Consider the following 16,793-nt stretch of genomic DNA (forward strand, 5'->3'; position numbering starts at 1 on the left):
CCAGCCCAGGCAGGAAAATCTGTGAGACTCTGCTCTCCAATTAACTACCAAAAAGCTGGAAGTGAAACTGTGGCTCAAGTGTTAGCCTTGAGTACAAAAGCTTAGGGATAGCATCCAGGCCCTAAATTCAAGCTTCAGGACCAGCACCCCCACCCCCACCCCCACCCCCGAAAAAATCTACACAGTATCAACAGGCAATAAGGCAAAAAACATGCCCATCATGAACATTACATTGAACATTCAGTGCAATAAACTAGGGAAGGGCTTTTTGTAAATTATTAATTTCTTTATTTTGCTTGTAATGGGGCTTCAACTAAGTTAAAGTTCTCACTCAACTTTTTGGTTCATAGCTAAAAAGAACTCTATAACTTGCTCTATAACTTGAGCCATGCCTCCAGTTGCAGCCTTTTGCGATTAGTTGAAGAGTTCTCATATTTAAGCCAGGCCCTGGTGGCTCACACCTGTAATCCTAGCTACTCAGGAGGCTGAGATCTGAGGACAGCGGTTCAAAGTCAGCTCAGGCAGTAAAGTCCCTGAGAGTCATCTCCAATTAGCCACAAGAAAACCAGAAGTGACAATGTGGCTCAAAATGGTAGAGCCTTGAGCACAAGAGCTCAGGGTCAGTGGCTCGCTCAGGCCCGAAGTTCAAGCCCCAATATCCACCAAAAAAAAAAAAAAAAGTTCCACAGATTTGTCTGCCAAGGCTGGCTTTAGAATTTTTCAAATATTCCAAAAACCAGAAAATTCTGCAACACTTGTCACCAACTGTTGAGATAAAGAGATATTCAACTTGTATATGTCTTCATATGTATACAAACACACACACACATTTATTTTTTTTTTGCCAGTCCCGGGGCTTGAACTCAGGGCCTAGGCACTGTCCCTGACCTTCTTTTGCTCAAGACTAGCACTCTATCTACTACTTGAGACACACTGCCACTTCCAGCTTCTCTGTTTATGTGGTTCTGAGCAATCAAACACAGGGCTTCATGCATGCTAGGTAAGCAATCTACCACTAAGCCATATTCTCAGCCTTATATAAATATTTTACAATATATTTATCATACTATTTGCCAACACTTTGTATTATATTCTGAATGAAAATCAACATATCCACAGCAAGTTAATAATACATGTATATTTCTGTACCTGTCCAGTGTGACAAAATAGATAAAATGTAGAGGATATTAAGCCAGGCAAAACACAGAAAGACAAATATTGCAAAATATTCATACAAGAATGATGGTTGCAGGCTGGGGGTGTGGCTTAGTGGTAGAGTACTTGCCTAGCATGCATGAAGCCCTGGGTTTCCTAAGTACCACATAAACAGAAAAAGTCGAAAGTGGTGCTGTGGATCAGGTTGTAGAGTGCTAGCCTTGAGCAAAAGAAGCTCAGGAAGAGTGAGTGCCCAGGCCCTGAGTTTAAGCCCCAAGACTAGCAAAAATAAAATAATCTACAGTATTTTATAGAAGCACTACGTTATGTCCAAAATCAGACCCTCCCTTTTAAGTTTTGCAGAAATGTTATGACCTACCTTTCAGAAATCTCTTGCTTCAGTTGAGGAACTTCAAAGGCTGAATCAGTATCCATTAAACCAAGGATGTCTTGTTTTATATTGAGGGGAGATTGTTCTAAACCTATGCCTGATGTTTCATGATTTCTTGACATAGAATCAAAATCACCTCGCTGTACCTCTGACCCCTCACCTTCTTTAAGGCGAACTCGATGACCAGGAGAACTAGGAACACTATTTCCTTCTTGGTCAGAACTGTTCTTTTGTTTTCCGTCTCTCTGGGGCTTACTATTCAGACCATCATCCCGAAAGCCTTTGGCAAATGGATTGTAATCTATTTTCAACTGGGTAATCTGAATGTTCTGATAAGCTGTTACTGCAAAGAATTCTGTCTGTGGGAAGGTAAAAGTGTGGACACCAGGACCATTTAGTTGTATCACTTCTGTAGCCTTTTCTGCAGGCACCAAATGAAGCCTGGGCAGATAACGATGCATAGAGTGCAAGATAATATGCCCCTCTTGGTCCAATGTATTGTTGGTAAGTTTCAGTTTATAGAAAGACACTGGTTGATGCATCCAATAATGACCTGTGGAAGGAGATTCTGGATGAATGAAAACTCTCCCCAAAATATGAGGTTCAGCTTTCCCACTGGGTTCCCACCACCGTCCATTCCACTTATAACGATGGTTATCCACAGGAGATATATCCATGACAAGAATATATTTTAAATTTGAATCTAAGCCTGTTATCCAGTAACGACAATAAGGAAACATGCGTCTTCCCTGCTTAGTCAGAATCATTTCTGTGCTTCTATTATGGAACTCATTCCACATACTATTGTTATCAAGGGTAACAGTGATTCTTCCCACAGTACAATCAGCTGGAAGGCAAATCTTGCCTTTAGATTTTCCTGGTAATGGCACCTTACTAGCCAAAGCACAGGCATCTTGACGAGTAAGCAAAATTCCTTGATCAGTTTTGCCATTTCCAGGCTGTTTTAGGATGACAAAGAAGGTAGGTGCTGTTCCTGTCATTGTCCCACCATCTTGATTAGTCAAGATAATCTGTTTCTCTTCCATGATTCCAGTGAAAAATTCAGTAGTAAGATAACTGTAGTTAGCACATAATTATAATGGCCTTCACATTCTAAAAACAAGCAAGAAACAAAGATACTTTAATCAAGTGACTATTCTATTAACAAAAATAGAATGATTATGTTACCATCTCCAGAACATTCCTAAATTCCTCTAAGATATTGCTTATAGCCTGCTCTGAGGGCTTCATTCTGAAATGTCAGGTGCATATCTATTTTTGGTGCCAGTAATTGAGGCTTGAACTCAGGGCCAGGACTCAGTCCCTTAGCTTTTTTGCCCAAGGCTGGTACTCTAGTCTAGTCTGTATATATATATATATTAAATCCAATGTTAGATGAAACTTTGTAAAACTTGCCAAATAAAATCTCAACAAAATATAAAGGCAATTAACTAAGTGGTAAAGGCCATTTGAAACTTGTTCACAAGGGTTCCTTCAAACCAGTGAGAACCATACTGAAAAATGATTCAAGGCTAGGAAAAGCAAGTGCCCTTGAAAATATGCAGCTCCAAAACAACAAAAATACAAATTAAAAACATTCTGAATACATATGAACACATATGATGCTAAGTGAAATGGAAATAAGTGGTTTATCATTGTTGCTATGTTCAATGTACTATGTAAAATTATGCCATTTTCTTTTATCTTTCTTCCCCATAGTTTTAACCCTGATGTCACTGTAACTGATTTTGTACCCTAGATATTGTATATACGTTTACAGGAAGTAGGGAAGGGAAGAGGAACATCAAAATGGAGAGACAAAGGGTGAAAGACAAACCAATGCAACAGCAACACTGAACTGCATGCCGTAAACCTACTGTACAACTGGGGGGAGGTAGTTGGAGAGGGGAGAATGTGGAAGAAAAATGAGGGAGGAGGTAACAAGTTTGATAAGAAATGTACTCACTCCCTTATGTATGAAACTGTAACCCCTCTGTACACCACTTTGACAATAAATAAACCAATTCTTTAAAAAAGTTCTGAAAAAATTTTAATGTACCAGACTGGCAATAAATAATAAAAGCTCAGTAGAAGTATTAGAAAATCAAATGGTAGTCTGGGGATGTGGCTTAGTGGCAGAGTGCCTAGCATGCATGAAGCCCTGGGTTCAATTCCTTAGTACCACATAAACAGAAAAGGCTAGAAGTGATGCTGTGACAAGTGGTAGAATGCTAACCTGGAGCAAAAAGCAGCTCAGGGACAGTACCCAGGCCTTCAGTTCAAGTCCCAGGACTGGCCAAAAAAGAAAGAAAAACAAATGGTCTAAGTCAAGCAGTATTCACATCTAACAAATTGCTAGGAGTGCAAAATGACAAAATGTCTATGGTAGAGGAATCTTGAAAATATCAGAAGTTAGCTGAATGCTGGTAGCTCACGTTAATAATCCTACTCAAATTAATCAACAAAAAGACAAAACTGGAGGCACAGCTCAAGTGGTAGAGCCCCAGCTGTGAGAAAAAAAAAAAAAAAGAATGAGTGCACAAAGTCTGGAGTCCAAGCCCCACTCAAATACAAATGCATACATGCTATGTGTCACTGCAGTTCTTCTAAAACTTATTTTGTTTTTTGGGTTTTTTTTTGGCCAGTCCTGGGGCTTCGACTCAGGGCTTGAGCACTGTCCCTGGCTTCTTTTTGCTCAAGGCTAACACTCTGCCACTTGAGCCACAGCGCCACTTCTGGCCGTTTTCTGTATATGTGGTACTGGGGAATTGAACCCAGGACTTCATGTATACGAGGCAAGCACTCTTGCCACTAGGCCACATTCCAAGCCCTCTTCTAAAACTTTATACTAACTATGAACATGTTTATACCAAACAATTCACACAAGATTGTCCCCTGTATTCCAATCTACATCAGCAAAAGGCTAGTCCATGAATAGAAACTGACTAAACAAATAAATGATAGAACATCCTTAGAATGGAAATCTATGCAACCAGAAGAGCATGTTTTATAAACTTTATGAACACATAAAAAAAGTTAGCCAGGAGATATATAGATAGACACATAGACACACACACACACACACACACACACACACACACACACACACTCTACATATACCTTTCTGTGTGTGTGCTGGTCCTGAAGCTTGAACTGGGCCTGGGCCCTGTCCTTGAGCTCTTGCTCAAGGCTAGTGCTCTACCACTTTGAGCCAAAGCACCACTTCTGGTTTTCTGGTGGTTAATTGGAGATAAGAATCTCAAGGCCTTTCCTGCCCAGGCTGGCTTTGAACCGTGATTCTCAGATCTCAGCCTCCTGAGTAGCTAAGATTACAGGCATGAGCTATTGGCACTCAGCCACTTACTGGTTTTCCTTCTAGTTAACTAGTTTAATTTTTCAGGTTTCTGGTGGCTCATGCCCATAATGCTAACTACTTGGGAGGCTAAGATTGTTGGGATAAAGTTTAAAGCCAGCCAAACTGAAAAGAGGTCAAGACACTCTTTTCAATGAACAGCTGGACACATTGGTGCACACCTGTTATCCTAGCTATCATAAGCCTAACATAGGTGGATTTCACTTAGGCAAAAAGCAAGACCGTATTTTTTTAAAGCAAAAATAAAAATCAAAAAAAAAAAAGATAAATAAAAAATCAGGGCTGCAGGTGTGGCTGTAGAACACATGAAGACTTTAACTGTAGTCTCTTAGTGCTATCAAAAAAAAGTCTAATTATATTTTCTTTAGAGTTACTAGCAAGCACCAAAAGGATCTGAATTCTATCCCATTTTGTGAAGTTAGCATTTAAAGGTAACAAATTAATTTCAAAAATACCTCTAAAACCAAAAATACTTGTTAGCCTGAACAAAATGGAGTCTTGCTGCCAGTCCTGGAACTTGAACTCAGGGCCTGGGCACTGTCCCTGGGCTTCTTTTGTTCAAGGCTAGCGCGCTCTACCACTTGAGCCACAGTGCCACTTCTGGCTTTTTCTGTTTATATGATGCTGAGGAATCGAACCCAGGGTTTCATGCATGCAAGGCAAGCACTCTACCACTAAGCCACATTCCTAGCCCCAAAATGGATATTTATAATATTTCACTCTGGCTGGGTGCTGATGGTGAATGCCTATAATCCTAGCTACTCAGAAGACTAAGATCTGAGCATCATCACAGTCAAAGCCTGAGCAGGAAAGTCCATGAGACTCTTACTTCCAATTCACCACTAAAAGGCCAGAAGTGAAGTTCAAGTGGTAGAGTGCTAGCCTTGAGCAAAAGAGCTCAGGGACAATACAGAAGCCCTGAGTTCAAATCCATAGAACAGTATCAAAAAAATTTTTACTAGGGAGGCTAAGGCAGAATGATTGGTGAATTCAAGTGTAGTACCCTGGTTTACAGTATGGAATTTGAAGCCAAAATATAATTTTAAAAATAATCAAAGTTAGACACACATGTGGCTCATACCTGTAATTCCTAGCTACTCAGAGGCTGAGATCTGAGGATGGAGGTTGAAAGCCAGCAAAGGCAGGAAAGTTCATGAGGTTCTTACCTCCAATTAACCAGCAAAAAAAAAAAAAAAAAAAAAGCTGGAAGTGGAGCTGTGGCTCAAGTAGTACAGAAACAGCCTTCAGCAAAAAAAGCACAGACCAAGTTTAAACCCTGATGCCCACAAAAAATAATAGGGTAAATTCAGTGATAGAGCACTTGCCTAGTATGCCCAAGGCCCTGAGTTTGATCCTCAGGCACCACCAAAAGAAAAACAGTATCAACAATTATCTTTGTGACAACGTATATAAAATATCCCAGTGCATTTGAGTAACTATAAATATAAAATATAAAACAGTAATAAGCACAATGGTTCATATCTATAATCTTAGCCACTCAGGAGACTATGATCTCAGTTCAAGACCAGCCCTGGCAAAAAGTTCAGACTTCCCGTTTGAACCAGTACAAAGCTGAGCAACATACTGTATGTACCACCTGTCATCCCAGCTACAAGGAACCTATAGGAGGATTAAAGTCCAAACCCTACATGAAAAATTACTAAAGCAAAAAGAGTGGATCCAGTGGTAAAGTCCATGCCTTGCTAGCACAGGTCCTGAGTTCAACTCCACTACTGCAAAAAAATTAAAATAAAAAGGAATTTTAGCTATCTCAAACCTATAAAATACATGAAAAGGCTCAGAATTTCTTAAAACATTATCACCAATAATATTTAAAATCTTGGTATATACTCACATCTAGTCAGTTTTTTACTTTTGCCAAAAAAAAAAAAAACTAGCTACAGAAAAATAAAATCACCCTCAATTTTATATAGGCACCTAATAAAAAAAGAAAAATGTGCATGCAATGTGAGAAAAGTTAGAACTTTCAGATAATTTTGTATAAAGGCTTTAAAAAACTAAACCAGGCTGGGCACCAGTGGCCTGTAATCCTAGCTACTCAGGAGACTGAGATCTAAGGATCGTGGTTCAAAGCCAGGTGGGGCAGTAAAGTCCAAGTCTGTGAGACTCATCTCCAATTAACCACCAGAAAACTGGAAAAAGCACTGTGGCTCAAGTGGTAGAGATCTAGCCTTGAGCTGAAGAGCTCAGGATGCCCAGGCCCAGAGTTCAAGCCCATCGATGACCAAAACAAAACAAAACAAAAAAGGAATTTCATCACAAGCATATTGAAGCCAGGAGCTAGTGGCTCACACCTGTAATCCTCATTACTCAGGAGGCTGAGATCTGAGGGTCACAGTTTGAAGCTAACCCAAGCAGAAAAGTTCCCCTAAGATCATTTTCTGGGGGCTGAGAATGTTGACCAGTGGTAGAGTGCTTGCCTAACATGCATGAAGCCCTGGGTTCGATTCCTCAGTACCACATACACAGAGAAAGCCTGAAGTGGCGCTGTGGACAGAGAAAGCCTGAAGTGGCGCTGTGGCTCAAGTGGTAGAGTGCTAGCCTTGAGCACAGAGAGATTCAGGGACAGAGGCCAGGGGACCTGAGTGCAAGCCCCAGGATTGGCAAAAAAAAAAAAAAATCCTTTTCCAGTTCATAAGCATGATAATTGGCTTGTCACGCACTTGAGTGACATGTGTACCCTCTAAACCCTGTTACATGTGGGCACATTACCCATCTGACACTAAAGGAAAGAAAAGTTCCTATAAGACTCTTATCTTGGGCTGGGAGTATGGCCTAGTGGCAAGAGTGCTTGCCTTGTATACATGAAGCCCTGGTTTCGATTCCCCAGCACCACATATACAGAAAACGGCCAGAAGTGCACATATATAGAAAATGGCCAGAAGTGGCACTGGGGCTCAAGTGGCAGAGTGCTGCTAGCCTTGAGCAAAAAGAAGCTAGGGACAGTGTTCAAGCCCTGAGTCCAAGCCCCAGGACTGGCAAAAAAAAAAAAAAAAAAAAAAAACCTCTTACCTCCAATTTATCTCTCAAAACCCAGAAGTGGAGCTGTGGCTCAAAATGGTAGAGCTTTAACCTTGAGCAAAAGAGCTCAGGGACAGTACCCAGACCCTGAGATCAAACCCCACAACTGACAAAGATATACAAATACAAACACACACACACACTATACATATTGTTATTCTTTGGAGCTACTGTATTATATTTTCTAATCGAAGTGTACTCAATTCAGAATACTTAGCTGCTTCAGACACACAAACAGCTAACTGCAAAAAGCCAATGTATTTTAGAAACTGTTAGGCCAGAAAATATTATGTAAAAAGTTTGTGCATATGGCTTGCTAAAGCTTTTCAAAGGAGCGTAGTTCTAATAGACATACATTCCACACTCAAAATTTTTCAGTTCAAAGGCTGGGAATAAGGCCTAGTGGTAGAGTGCTCGCCTCGTATACATGAAGCCCTGGGTTCAATTCCTCAGCACCACAGTAGCGCTGTGGCTCAAGTGGTAGAGTGCTAGCCTTGAGCAAAAAAGAAGCCAAGGACAGTGCTCAGGCCCTGAGTCCATGCCCCAGGACTGGCAACAAAAACAAAACAAAACAAAACTTTTTCAGTTCAGGTTTTTCACTATCAAGCATTTACTTAGATAAAGCAACTATTATAAAGTAGCTATATATAAACTAAACTTTCATTATGGGGAAAAAAAGGCTCAATAATATCTCGAAATGTCAAATCAGAATATATACCATCTTTTGCAGAAAATGATTTAAAGCAATGTTCTCAAACTTGTTTCAGTCTTTATTCTAAATGTCTTTTGACCAGTGATCTCTCTGGGAAATCTTTACTATAGTAATAGTAAATTCAACCCACGAAATACATTGGTTTACTTTGTAGTTACCTAACTCAATGATTTACATCCTGTACTAAAATTTTTATCCAAATAGCTTTTATTTCCCTAAAACGTTTAAACAACACCAAAACAAACTCTACATCACTTATACTACTTCTAAATTGTGAATATTCAAGTGACATATTCTGAATGTTTTGAATTGTTAACCAATTTTTGATACAATGCACTACTTGTACAGCAGGCACCAAGATCTAAGATGTTTGTTCCTAATTTTTCATCATGAGGAAAAGGATAAGTTGAACTGTTTTGGAAACTCATATCTTTAAAAAAAAAAAAGTCTGCTCAAAGTTCAGTATTTACCAATGTATACTGGTAAAATATATATATATTTTTTTTGCCAGTCCTGGGGCTTGAACTCACGGGTCTTGGCACTGTCTCTGGCCTCTTTCTCCTCAAGGATAAGCACTCTACCAACCACTTGAGCCACAGCGCCAATTCCAGCTTTTCCCATTAAAATGCATGCTAGGCAAGCACTCTACTGCTAAGCCACATTCCCAGCCCTGAATTTTGTTTTTTAGCAACACGTAAATATCAGAAAGTATGAGAGCAATCAAAGACAACGGTTGAATATTTTGCCATCCCAAATTGCAGAATAAATTCCAAAATAAACAAAAACTCTTAGGTTCTGCTTTAGAGCACAATTTGCAAAGTCCTAAAATACTGCTTCCCACTTCTCTTCCCAAAGATCAGGTGTTACTGTTGGTTTCAGGAATAGTTTTCCAATCGAGAACTACAACTACAGGCTAGCAAGCTCTCAGTCCTAGGAATCACTAAGCAGAATCTTGTTATGGTAAAAACGGAAAGCCGTCAAATTTGAAGTATACCAAACTACCCAGAGCACATTTCCTCTAGGCATAGCTTGTTTTGATTTAAGTGGATCTAACACTCACAACTGCTGGCAACAGAACTGGGCAACTCCAATAGACTAATGCAGATCCCATAGCTTTGGAAGGGCAAGGGCCAGGAGGGCAGTCGCCGTCGACTTTCAAGGGCCCCAAACCACCGCTTTGCAACTGTAGGGCACAGCTGGCCAAGAACCACGTGGGGGGAAAAAATGCCGCGAGGAAAGCTCTTCCGGGGGAGGGAAGCTGGACAGGTCACGTGCAGCCAGCCGGAACCCGGTGTTGGCTCTGCGGGCTGGACTCAGCCGCATTCCGTTACCGTGGAGACAAGCCCGCCAGCCCCCTTCCCAGAGGCCGTCTCGCCTCCCCAGTACCTTCCGCACAGCGCAGCCTGGCCGCGGCGTCGAGCTCGGTTCAAAAGGATGAAGCGGAGCTCTGCCGCACAAGCCGGCGGAGCTCCTCACCACACGCACGGGAAGCGCGCGGGTGGGCTCCCCACGCCTCCACATCCAAGTGCGCTCAGAAGCAGTCTTCCCTCAGAAACAGAGCACACTTCGGGTTTCCCAAGGTCCCGACATCAATTTTCCATCAACAGTCCCTGCGCTTCCACTCTTTTCCCTCAGGCATGAGTTCGAAAACCCAGGCAAAAATCTAGTACTACGTACCTCTCTCAAGTCTTTTCTATAATCAAACCCCACCCCAACTTTGCTAGGGTTCGTAGCAACTTACTCGTGTCCCAGACACTCTGCATGAAGGCGGGGACATAGGGGAAAGGGGCTCTATAAACCAAAAACTAGACAAAGGCTGTCCCCACAAAGAGGAAAAAGAAAATAACACCTGTTCTTCCCACCTGTTTCCCCCACCCCCAAGTCTGCACTTAACGAATCACAGGTCCTTTGTTTACAAAGTCCCCCATTCCTCCACGACTCATTTCCTCGCTCTCCTTATTAAACTCCCGGTCTTCCCTCAATTTCACCAGAAATTACATGCTAGACGCGATGGTTGTTACAGGTGTCAAGAGGATGCACCCCGTTCGTTCCTTGGACGAGCGACGACGGCGCCGTTTCCCTTGTACATTTGGAACCCAGCACCAGAACTCCGAAACGCAAAGCGCCTACGAGCGCCCCGCGCCCCGCTGGAGACCGTCACGGCTCGTACCATGCGGCGCGGCGCCCCACGCACGCGAGCGCCAGGCCGCGCCGCGGGCGCTTCTCACCCCGCCCGCCTCGTGGCTGCAGTCTCTGGCGTCGATGTTCCCGGTCAGCTCGCCGCGCGACGCGGAAGTGCGGCCGGCGGCGCGCGAGGCGACCGGCGCGGCCTCGCTCAGGGGACTGCGGGCGCGCGCCAAGGGCGGCCCCGCGCAAGGCCCGGCCCGGCCATGGCGTGCGAAGATCTCTCGGCAGAACGCGCTTCAAGCCGTTCAAATACACCGGAGCTTCAACGTCCGGAGAAACTCCAACCGGGCCAGCACCAAATCCAGGCCCTCCACCCAGGCCAGAGTTACCGTGCGGGGCGGGGCCGGCCTCACTCGGAGTCCTTCACGTCCCGCTGGGGGCGTGTTATTCTGTTCGGTTCGCACACCGTGTGTCCGCTCCCGATGAAGAGCCTGCGCGCGCACCGGACGTCCACGTCACCGCGCACGCGCGCCTACCCGCTCCGAGCCGCCGCGCAGGCGCAAAGGAAGGCACGAGCAGCCTCTCCCTCGCCCCTCCCCCAACACAGGAGGCCAGACGGCCTGGGAGCGGCGACGGGACCCTGGGGACCCCGCCCCCGAAGCCCAAGCCGCGGCCGCGTCGCGTCTCGGCAACCCAGAAAAGCCTACTGAAGCTTCGAGGACGGAAAGAGACGAGGCAGGAGGGAGACACCCAGTACGCAGAGCCTTGTACTCGAAGGCTTCGTGAATATTCCGAAAGCAATGCCCGCCGGGCCTTCCAAGGCCGAGCTTCCCACCCCACTGGCCAGCTGACGCCGGCCCCGCCCCTGCCGCGCTCAGCCCCACCCACCCGACGCGCGGCGGCCGCACGGGCCCCGCCGGGATCCCGGACTTCCGCCCCGAGCGGGCCCGGGCGTCGGGAAACGGCGAGGCCGCGGCCTGCCGAAGAGGGTGCGTCTTCGCAGCACTCCAGAACGAGGACCAGGAAAGCCAGCTGAGTTGGGCAGGGAAGAGGAGTTGCCACTAAACGTGCCAGAATGGAGGAGTTGGCGTGGCAGTATTGTCTGCGCTTAGGTGTCTTATGCTGTGTATTAATTTAGTTTCTTCAAGACATTTAAGAAATGAGATGCAAAGAAAAATACTGCAGACGACTATGTGCCGGACAGTTGCGTAAACGAACCATCTTTCCCCAACCAAACATCAGCACTCTCCCCTATCCCTTACCAGCTGTCCTGTGGGCTGCCACGCTAGTACAAAAGGAAGATGTGTTTAAAGTGAGACCATAAAAAAGAAGCAAAGACGAAGTCAGAGCTGAAGTTGTGGCCGATGTTCTTAAACTTATTACACTTAGAAGAATTAGCAGATGTTTGGGGCATGCCGCACTGTCCTATGGGATCCTATGAAGAGAATGAGACTGGAAAGGAACCAGAGGGGATACATCCAACAGGATCGAACTGACCTGCTTCCCATTTAGACAGAATCACCTTTCTCTTGGTTTTGCTCTTGGGAGAGATACTTGAAAACTCGGGCAGAAACTATAATGGAATGAGAATCAGAAAACAAGTATCCAGACGTATGAAATTTTGTTGTTTTTGGCCAGTCCGGGGGCTTGAACGCAGGGCCTGAGCACTGTCCCGAGCTTCGATTTGCTCAAGGCTAGCACTCTACCACTTGAGCCACAGTTCCACTTCTAGCTTTTTCTCTATTTAGTACCGTGAAATGGAACACAGGGCTTCGTGCATGGTAGGCAAGCACTCTACCACTAGGGCAAACTCCTGACCTGACTTAGAAATTTTGAAACTGACACACACCAGTACAAGAACCTTGGCAAAATTTTAAAGTAACACTTTCTCACCTGATTCCAAGAACCTCTCAGACTGCTCTGTCAGAATATCCCTCTTTAGTAGGGCACTGGTGGCTCATGCCTGTAATCCTAGCTACTCAGGTGGCTGAGATATTAGAGGATGGCCCAGGGCTGAAAAGTCTTCATGAAAACCACTCAAAATCTGGAAGAGTGTTATGGCTGAAAATGGTAGAACACTAGCCTTGAGCAAAAGAGCTCAGGGACAGCACCCAGGCCCTGAGTTCAAGCCCCATGATGACAAAAAAAAAAAAAAGCGTGACAGAAAGGGAGAAAGAGAGAGAGAAAGAAAAAGGGGGGCTGGGAATATGGCTTAATGGTAGAGTGCTTGCCTTGAGCCCTGGGTTCGATTCCTCGGCACCACATATATATAGAAAAAGCCTGAAGTGGCGCTGTGGCTCAAGTGGCGGAGTGCTAGCTTTGAGCAAAACAAAGCCAGGGACAGTGCTCAGACCCTGAGTTCAACCCCCAGGACTGGCAACAAAATGAACAAACGAAAGAAAGAGGGAAAAAAGAAAAGAGAAGTATCCCACTTCATCCAAGAATTCCTTTTTCAAGGGTCTAAAGTTTCATCATACAAAACGTGTGTGTGCATGTGCGCACGCGCATGCCAGCACCTGGCCAAACTTGTAGTTTTTGAGACAAAGTGTATTGAGATTCTGGATTAAAATAGGTGTCGCGGGCTGCGAATGTGGCCTAGTGACAAGCGTGCTTGCCTCGTATACGTGAAGTCCTGGGTTCAATTCCCCAGCACCACATATATAGAAAATGGCCAGAAGTGGCGCTGTGGCTCAAGTGGCAGAGAGCTAGCCTTGAGCTAAACGAAGCCAGGGACAGTGCTCAGGCCGAGTCCAAGGCCCAGGACTGGCCAAAAAAAAAGTGCATGGAATGAATGTAAACCATCTGGCTTAGAATATATATGGTTTAGATGGTTCACAGACATATAACAACATACATGTATGTTTCTGGTTTTTTTGTTTTGTTTTGTTTTGTTTTTTGACCTGTCCTGGGCTTGGACTCAGGGCCTGAGCACTGTCCCTGGCCTCTCTTTGCTCAAGGCTAGCACTCTGCCACTTGAGCCACAGCGCCACTTCTGGCCATTTTCCATATATGTGGTGCTGGGGAATCGAACCCAGGGCTTCATGTATATGAGGCAAGCACTCTTGCCACTAGGCCATATTCCCAGCCCCCATACATGTATGTTTCTCATACCCAACAAATACTTGAGGAAAATTGGAGGAGGTAACAAGTTGGATAAGAAATGTATGCACTGCCTTACACAAGAAATCTCCCTGTACATTACTTTGACAATAAAGAAATAAATTTTTAAAAAACAAATACTTGAATGCTATAAGCTGACAACTGAAGAAATACTGCCACAGTATACACTGCACAGATGGCTACACTAACTGGTGTCAGTGGATCATGCCAGTAATCCTAGCTACTCAGGAAGCTGAGATCTTGAAGATCACAGTTCAGAGCCACCCATTGAAAGAAAGTCCATGAAACACTTATCTCTAATTAACTACCAAAAAAGCTGGTAGTGGAACTGTGGCTCAAGTGATAGAGCGCTAGCCTTGAGAGGGGGAAAAAAAACCCTCAGAGACAGCATCCAGGCCATGAGTTCAAGCCCAACAACTGACAAAAAAAGAAAAACTCCATTCCAAGGGAAAAACAGTGAACAAATGCAGAAGTGGTACTCACCAGAAACTATGTTGAAAATGAACTATACAACTTGTGGGAAGGGACTGGGGGATGGGGGGAACTGGGAGAGAGTGCGGGAAAGGGTGACACTGTCCAAAAAGAAATGTACTCTTTACCTGACTTATGTAACTGTAACCCTTCTGTACATCATCTTTAGAATAAAGAACCTTTAGGGAAAAAAAGAACCTTTAGGGGAAAAAAAGAAACTTCATTCCAGACTGGGGCATGGTTCAAATTAGAGCACCTGCCTAGCAAATGCAATCCCAAGTACCTGAGTTCAACCTCTAGTACCCCAAAAAATGAGTAAGGAACACAACAGCTACCTCTTATTACTCTATCTGATGCTCACACAACTACATACATTCCTCACATTTTGCATAAGATTTCCAGGTATATACAATACAGGACAAAAAGTGACTTCCAGAAGATAGACCAATCCAAACCAAAAAGACAGCTGAGAGAAAAACTACTTTGCATGTTGGAGTAGAGGACACACTCAAAACATAATGAGAGGGCTGGGAATGTGGCTTGGCAGTAGAGTGCTTGCTTAGGTATGCAGGAAGCCCTAGGTTTGATTCCTTAGCACCACATAAACAGAAAAAGCCAGAAGTGAGGCTGTGGCTAAAGTGGTAGAGTGCTGGCCTTGAGCAAAAAGAAGCCATGGGCAGTGCTCAGACCCTCCCTGCGTACAAGCCCCAGGACTGGCAAAAAAAAAAAAAAAAATCCAAACAACAATGAGAAACCAGGCACCAGTGACTCACATCTATAATGCTAGCTACTCTGGAGGCTGAGATCTAAGGATCTAAATTCAGAGTCACAGTTCAACGCCAGCCCGTGCAGAAAACTTCCCTTGAGACTCTTATCTCAAATTAATCACTCAAAAGCTGGAAGTAGAACTGTGGCTCAAGTGATAGAGCACTAGCCTTGAACAGAGAGGCTCAGGGACAGCACCAAGGCCTTGAGTTCAAGCCCTACAGCCAAAAAAAAAAAAAAACAGCCAGGCACCTCACACCTGTAATGCTAGCTACTCAGGAGGCTGAGATTTGAGGACTGCGGTTCAAGGCCAGCCCACACAGGCAAAGTCCTTAGACTCTCCAATTAACCACCAGGAAACTGGAAGTGGTACTGTGGGGCTCAAGTAGTAGTGGACTAGCCTTGAGCTGAAGAGCTCAGGGACAGTGCCCAGGCCTAGAGTTCAAGCCCCACAACTGACAAAAAAAAAAAACAACAACAACCAGAATGAGCCTTCATACTGGGGCAAAACCTCGGCACTTAAATAAAGATACAGAAAATGTAGTGAAAACAACCACCTAAAACATACTAGAGGGACTGGGAATATGGCCCAGTGCTAGAGTGCTTGCCTCCTATGCATGAAGCCCTGAGTTCGATTCCTCAGGACCACATATATAGAAAAAGCCAGAAGTGGCGCTGTGGCTCAAGTGGCAGAGTGCTAGCCTTGAGCAAAAAGAAGCCATGGACAGTGCTCAGGCCCTGAGTCCAAGGCCCAGGACTGGCAAAAAAATAAAAATACTAGAACACATGATGGCAAAGGAATAGGCAAGTTAAGCTACATAGTTTAAGCTGAGCTCTAGATATATCAAAGAGTACAAAAAAAGAAAAACCTGTTGTGTATAAAAAGTAAAGCAAGCTAGATACAGGTGGCTCATACCTGCAATTCTAGCAACTTAGGAGGCTGAGATCTGAGGATCCCACTTCAAAGCCAGGCTGGGCAGGAAACTCCATGAGAATGTTATCTCCAATAAACTACTAAAAACAAAACAAAAACCTGGAAGTGGTGCTATGGCTCAAGTGGTAGAGTGCTTACCTTGAGCAAAAGCAGCTCAGGGACAACACCTGTGCCCAGAATTCAAGCCCTAGGGCCCACAAAACAGTAACAATAATAATAAATAAAAAGTAAACCAGGGCTGGGAATTTTGCTTAGTGGTAGAGTGCTTGCCTAGCATGCATGAAGCCCTGGGTTCGATTCCTCAGTACCACATACACAGGGCATAGGCCCTGAGTTCAAGCCCCAGGACTGGGGGAAAAAAAGTAAGCCAATTTTAAGTATCATCTAAAATAAACAGATTTTATAAACTCTATCTTTACTAAAATTGTTAATATGATCTAACCACTGGAGGGCAGGGATTAACTGTTACAAGAAAGGGAAAAGAAGTATTTTCCATTATTAGAGAATACTTTTTAGCTTCTATAATCAAACTCCTATAACTAAGACAACATATTTAACATAGTGCATTACCTCTATAGAAATGAAAATTTTTTAATGTTTTTAGGCTACTTGGCTATTAATTTCTATGCCAATTCAACATGATAAATTGGGATACTTTTCCCAAAGACTCTTATCATCAATTATTCACGGAAAAAGCCAGAAG

The 16,793-nt window shown here is 44.0% G+C and overlaps 1 protein-coding gene and 1 non-coding gene across 16 annotated transcripts in view; one reads left to right on the plus strand and one right to left on the minus strand.

Annotated features, from left to right (window-relative positions):
* The window catches only part of Mga (MAX dimerization protein MGA), a 79,930-nt gene that overhangs the window by 49,834 nt on the left and 13,303 nt on the right, over positions 1–16,793 (minus strand). For 11 of the 15 annotated variants that reach the window (XR_007208791.1, XM_048332366.1, XM_048332365.1 and 8 more), the window contains exons 1-2: positions 10,844–10,983; positions 1,535–2,659 (exon numbers count right to left, since the gene is read on the minus strand). Coding sequence is in view for 14 of the 15 variants with exons in the window: in XM_048332366.1 (XP_048188323.1) it covers positions 1,535–2,592 (1,058 nt within the window). In the remaining variant the exon portion in view is untranslated. Of the gene's footprint in view, positions 1–1,534; positions 2,660–10,843; positions 10,996–11,189; positions 11,289–16,793 lie in introns of those variants that run through there. The other 4 variants (XM_048332358.1, XM_048332360.1, XM_048332359.1 and 1 more) reach the window with 3 other exon arrangements.
* LOC125341269 lies at positions 7,560–7,662 on the plus strand. Its single transcript, XR_007208949.1, has one exon. It is a non-coding gene; the product is annotated as a small nucleolar RNA U13 (small nucleolar RNA).

Source organism: Perognathus longimembris, chromosome 23, assembly GCF_023159225.1.
Source record: "Perognathus longimembris pacificus isolate PPM17 chromosome 23, ASM2315922v1, whole genome shotgun sequence".
NCBI lineage: Eukaryota > Metazoa > Chordata > Mammalia > Rodentia > Heteromyidae > Perognathus > Perognathus longimembris.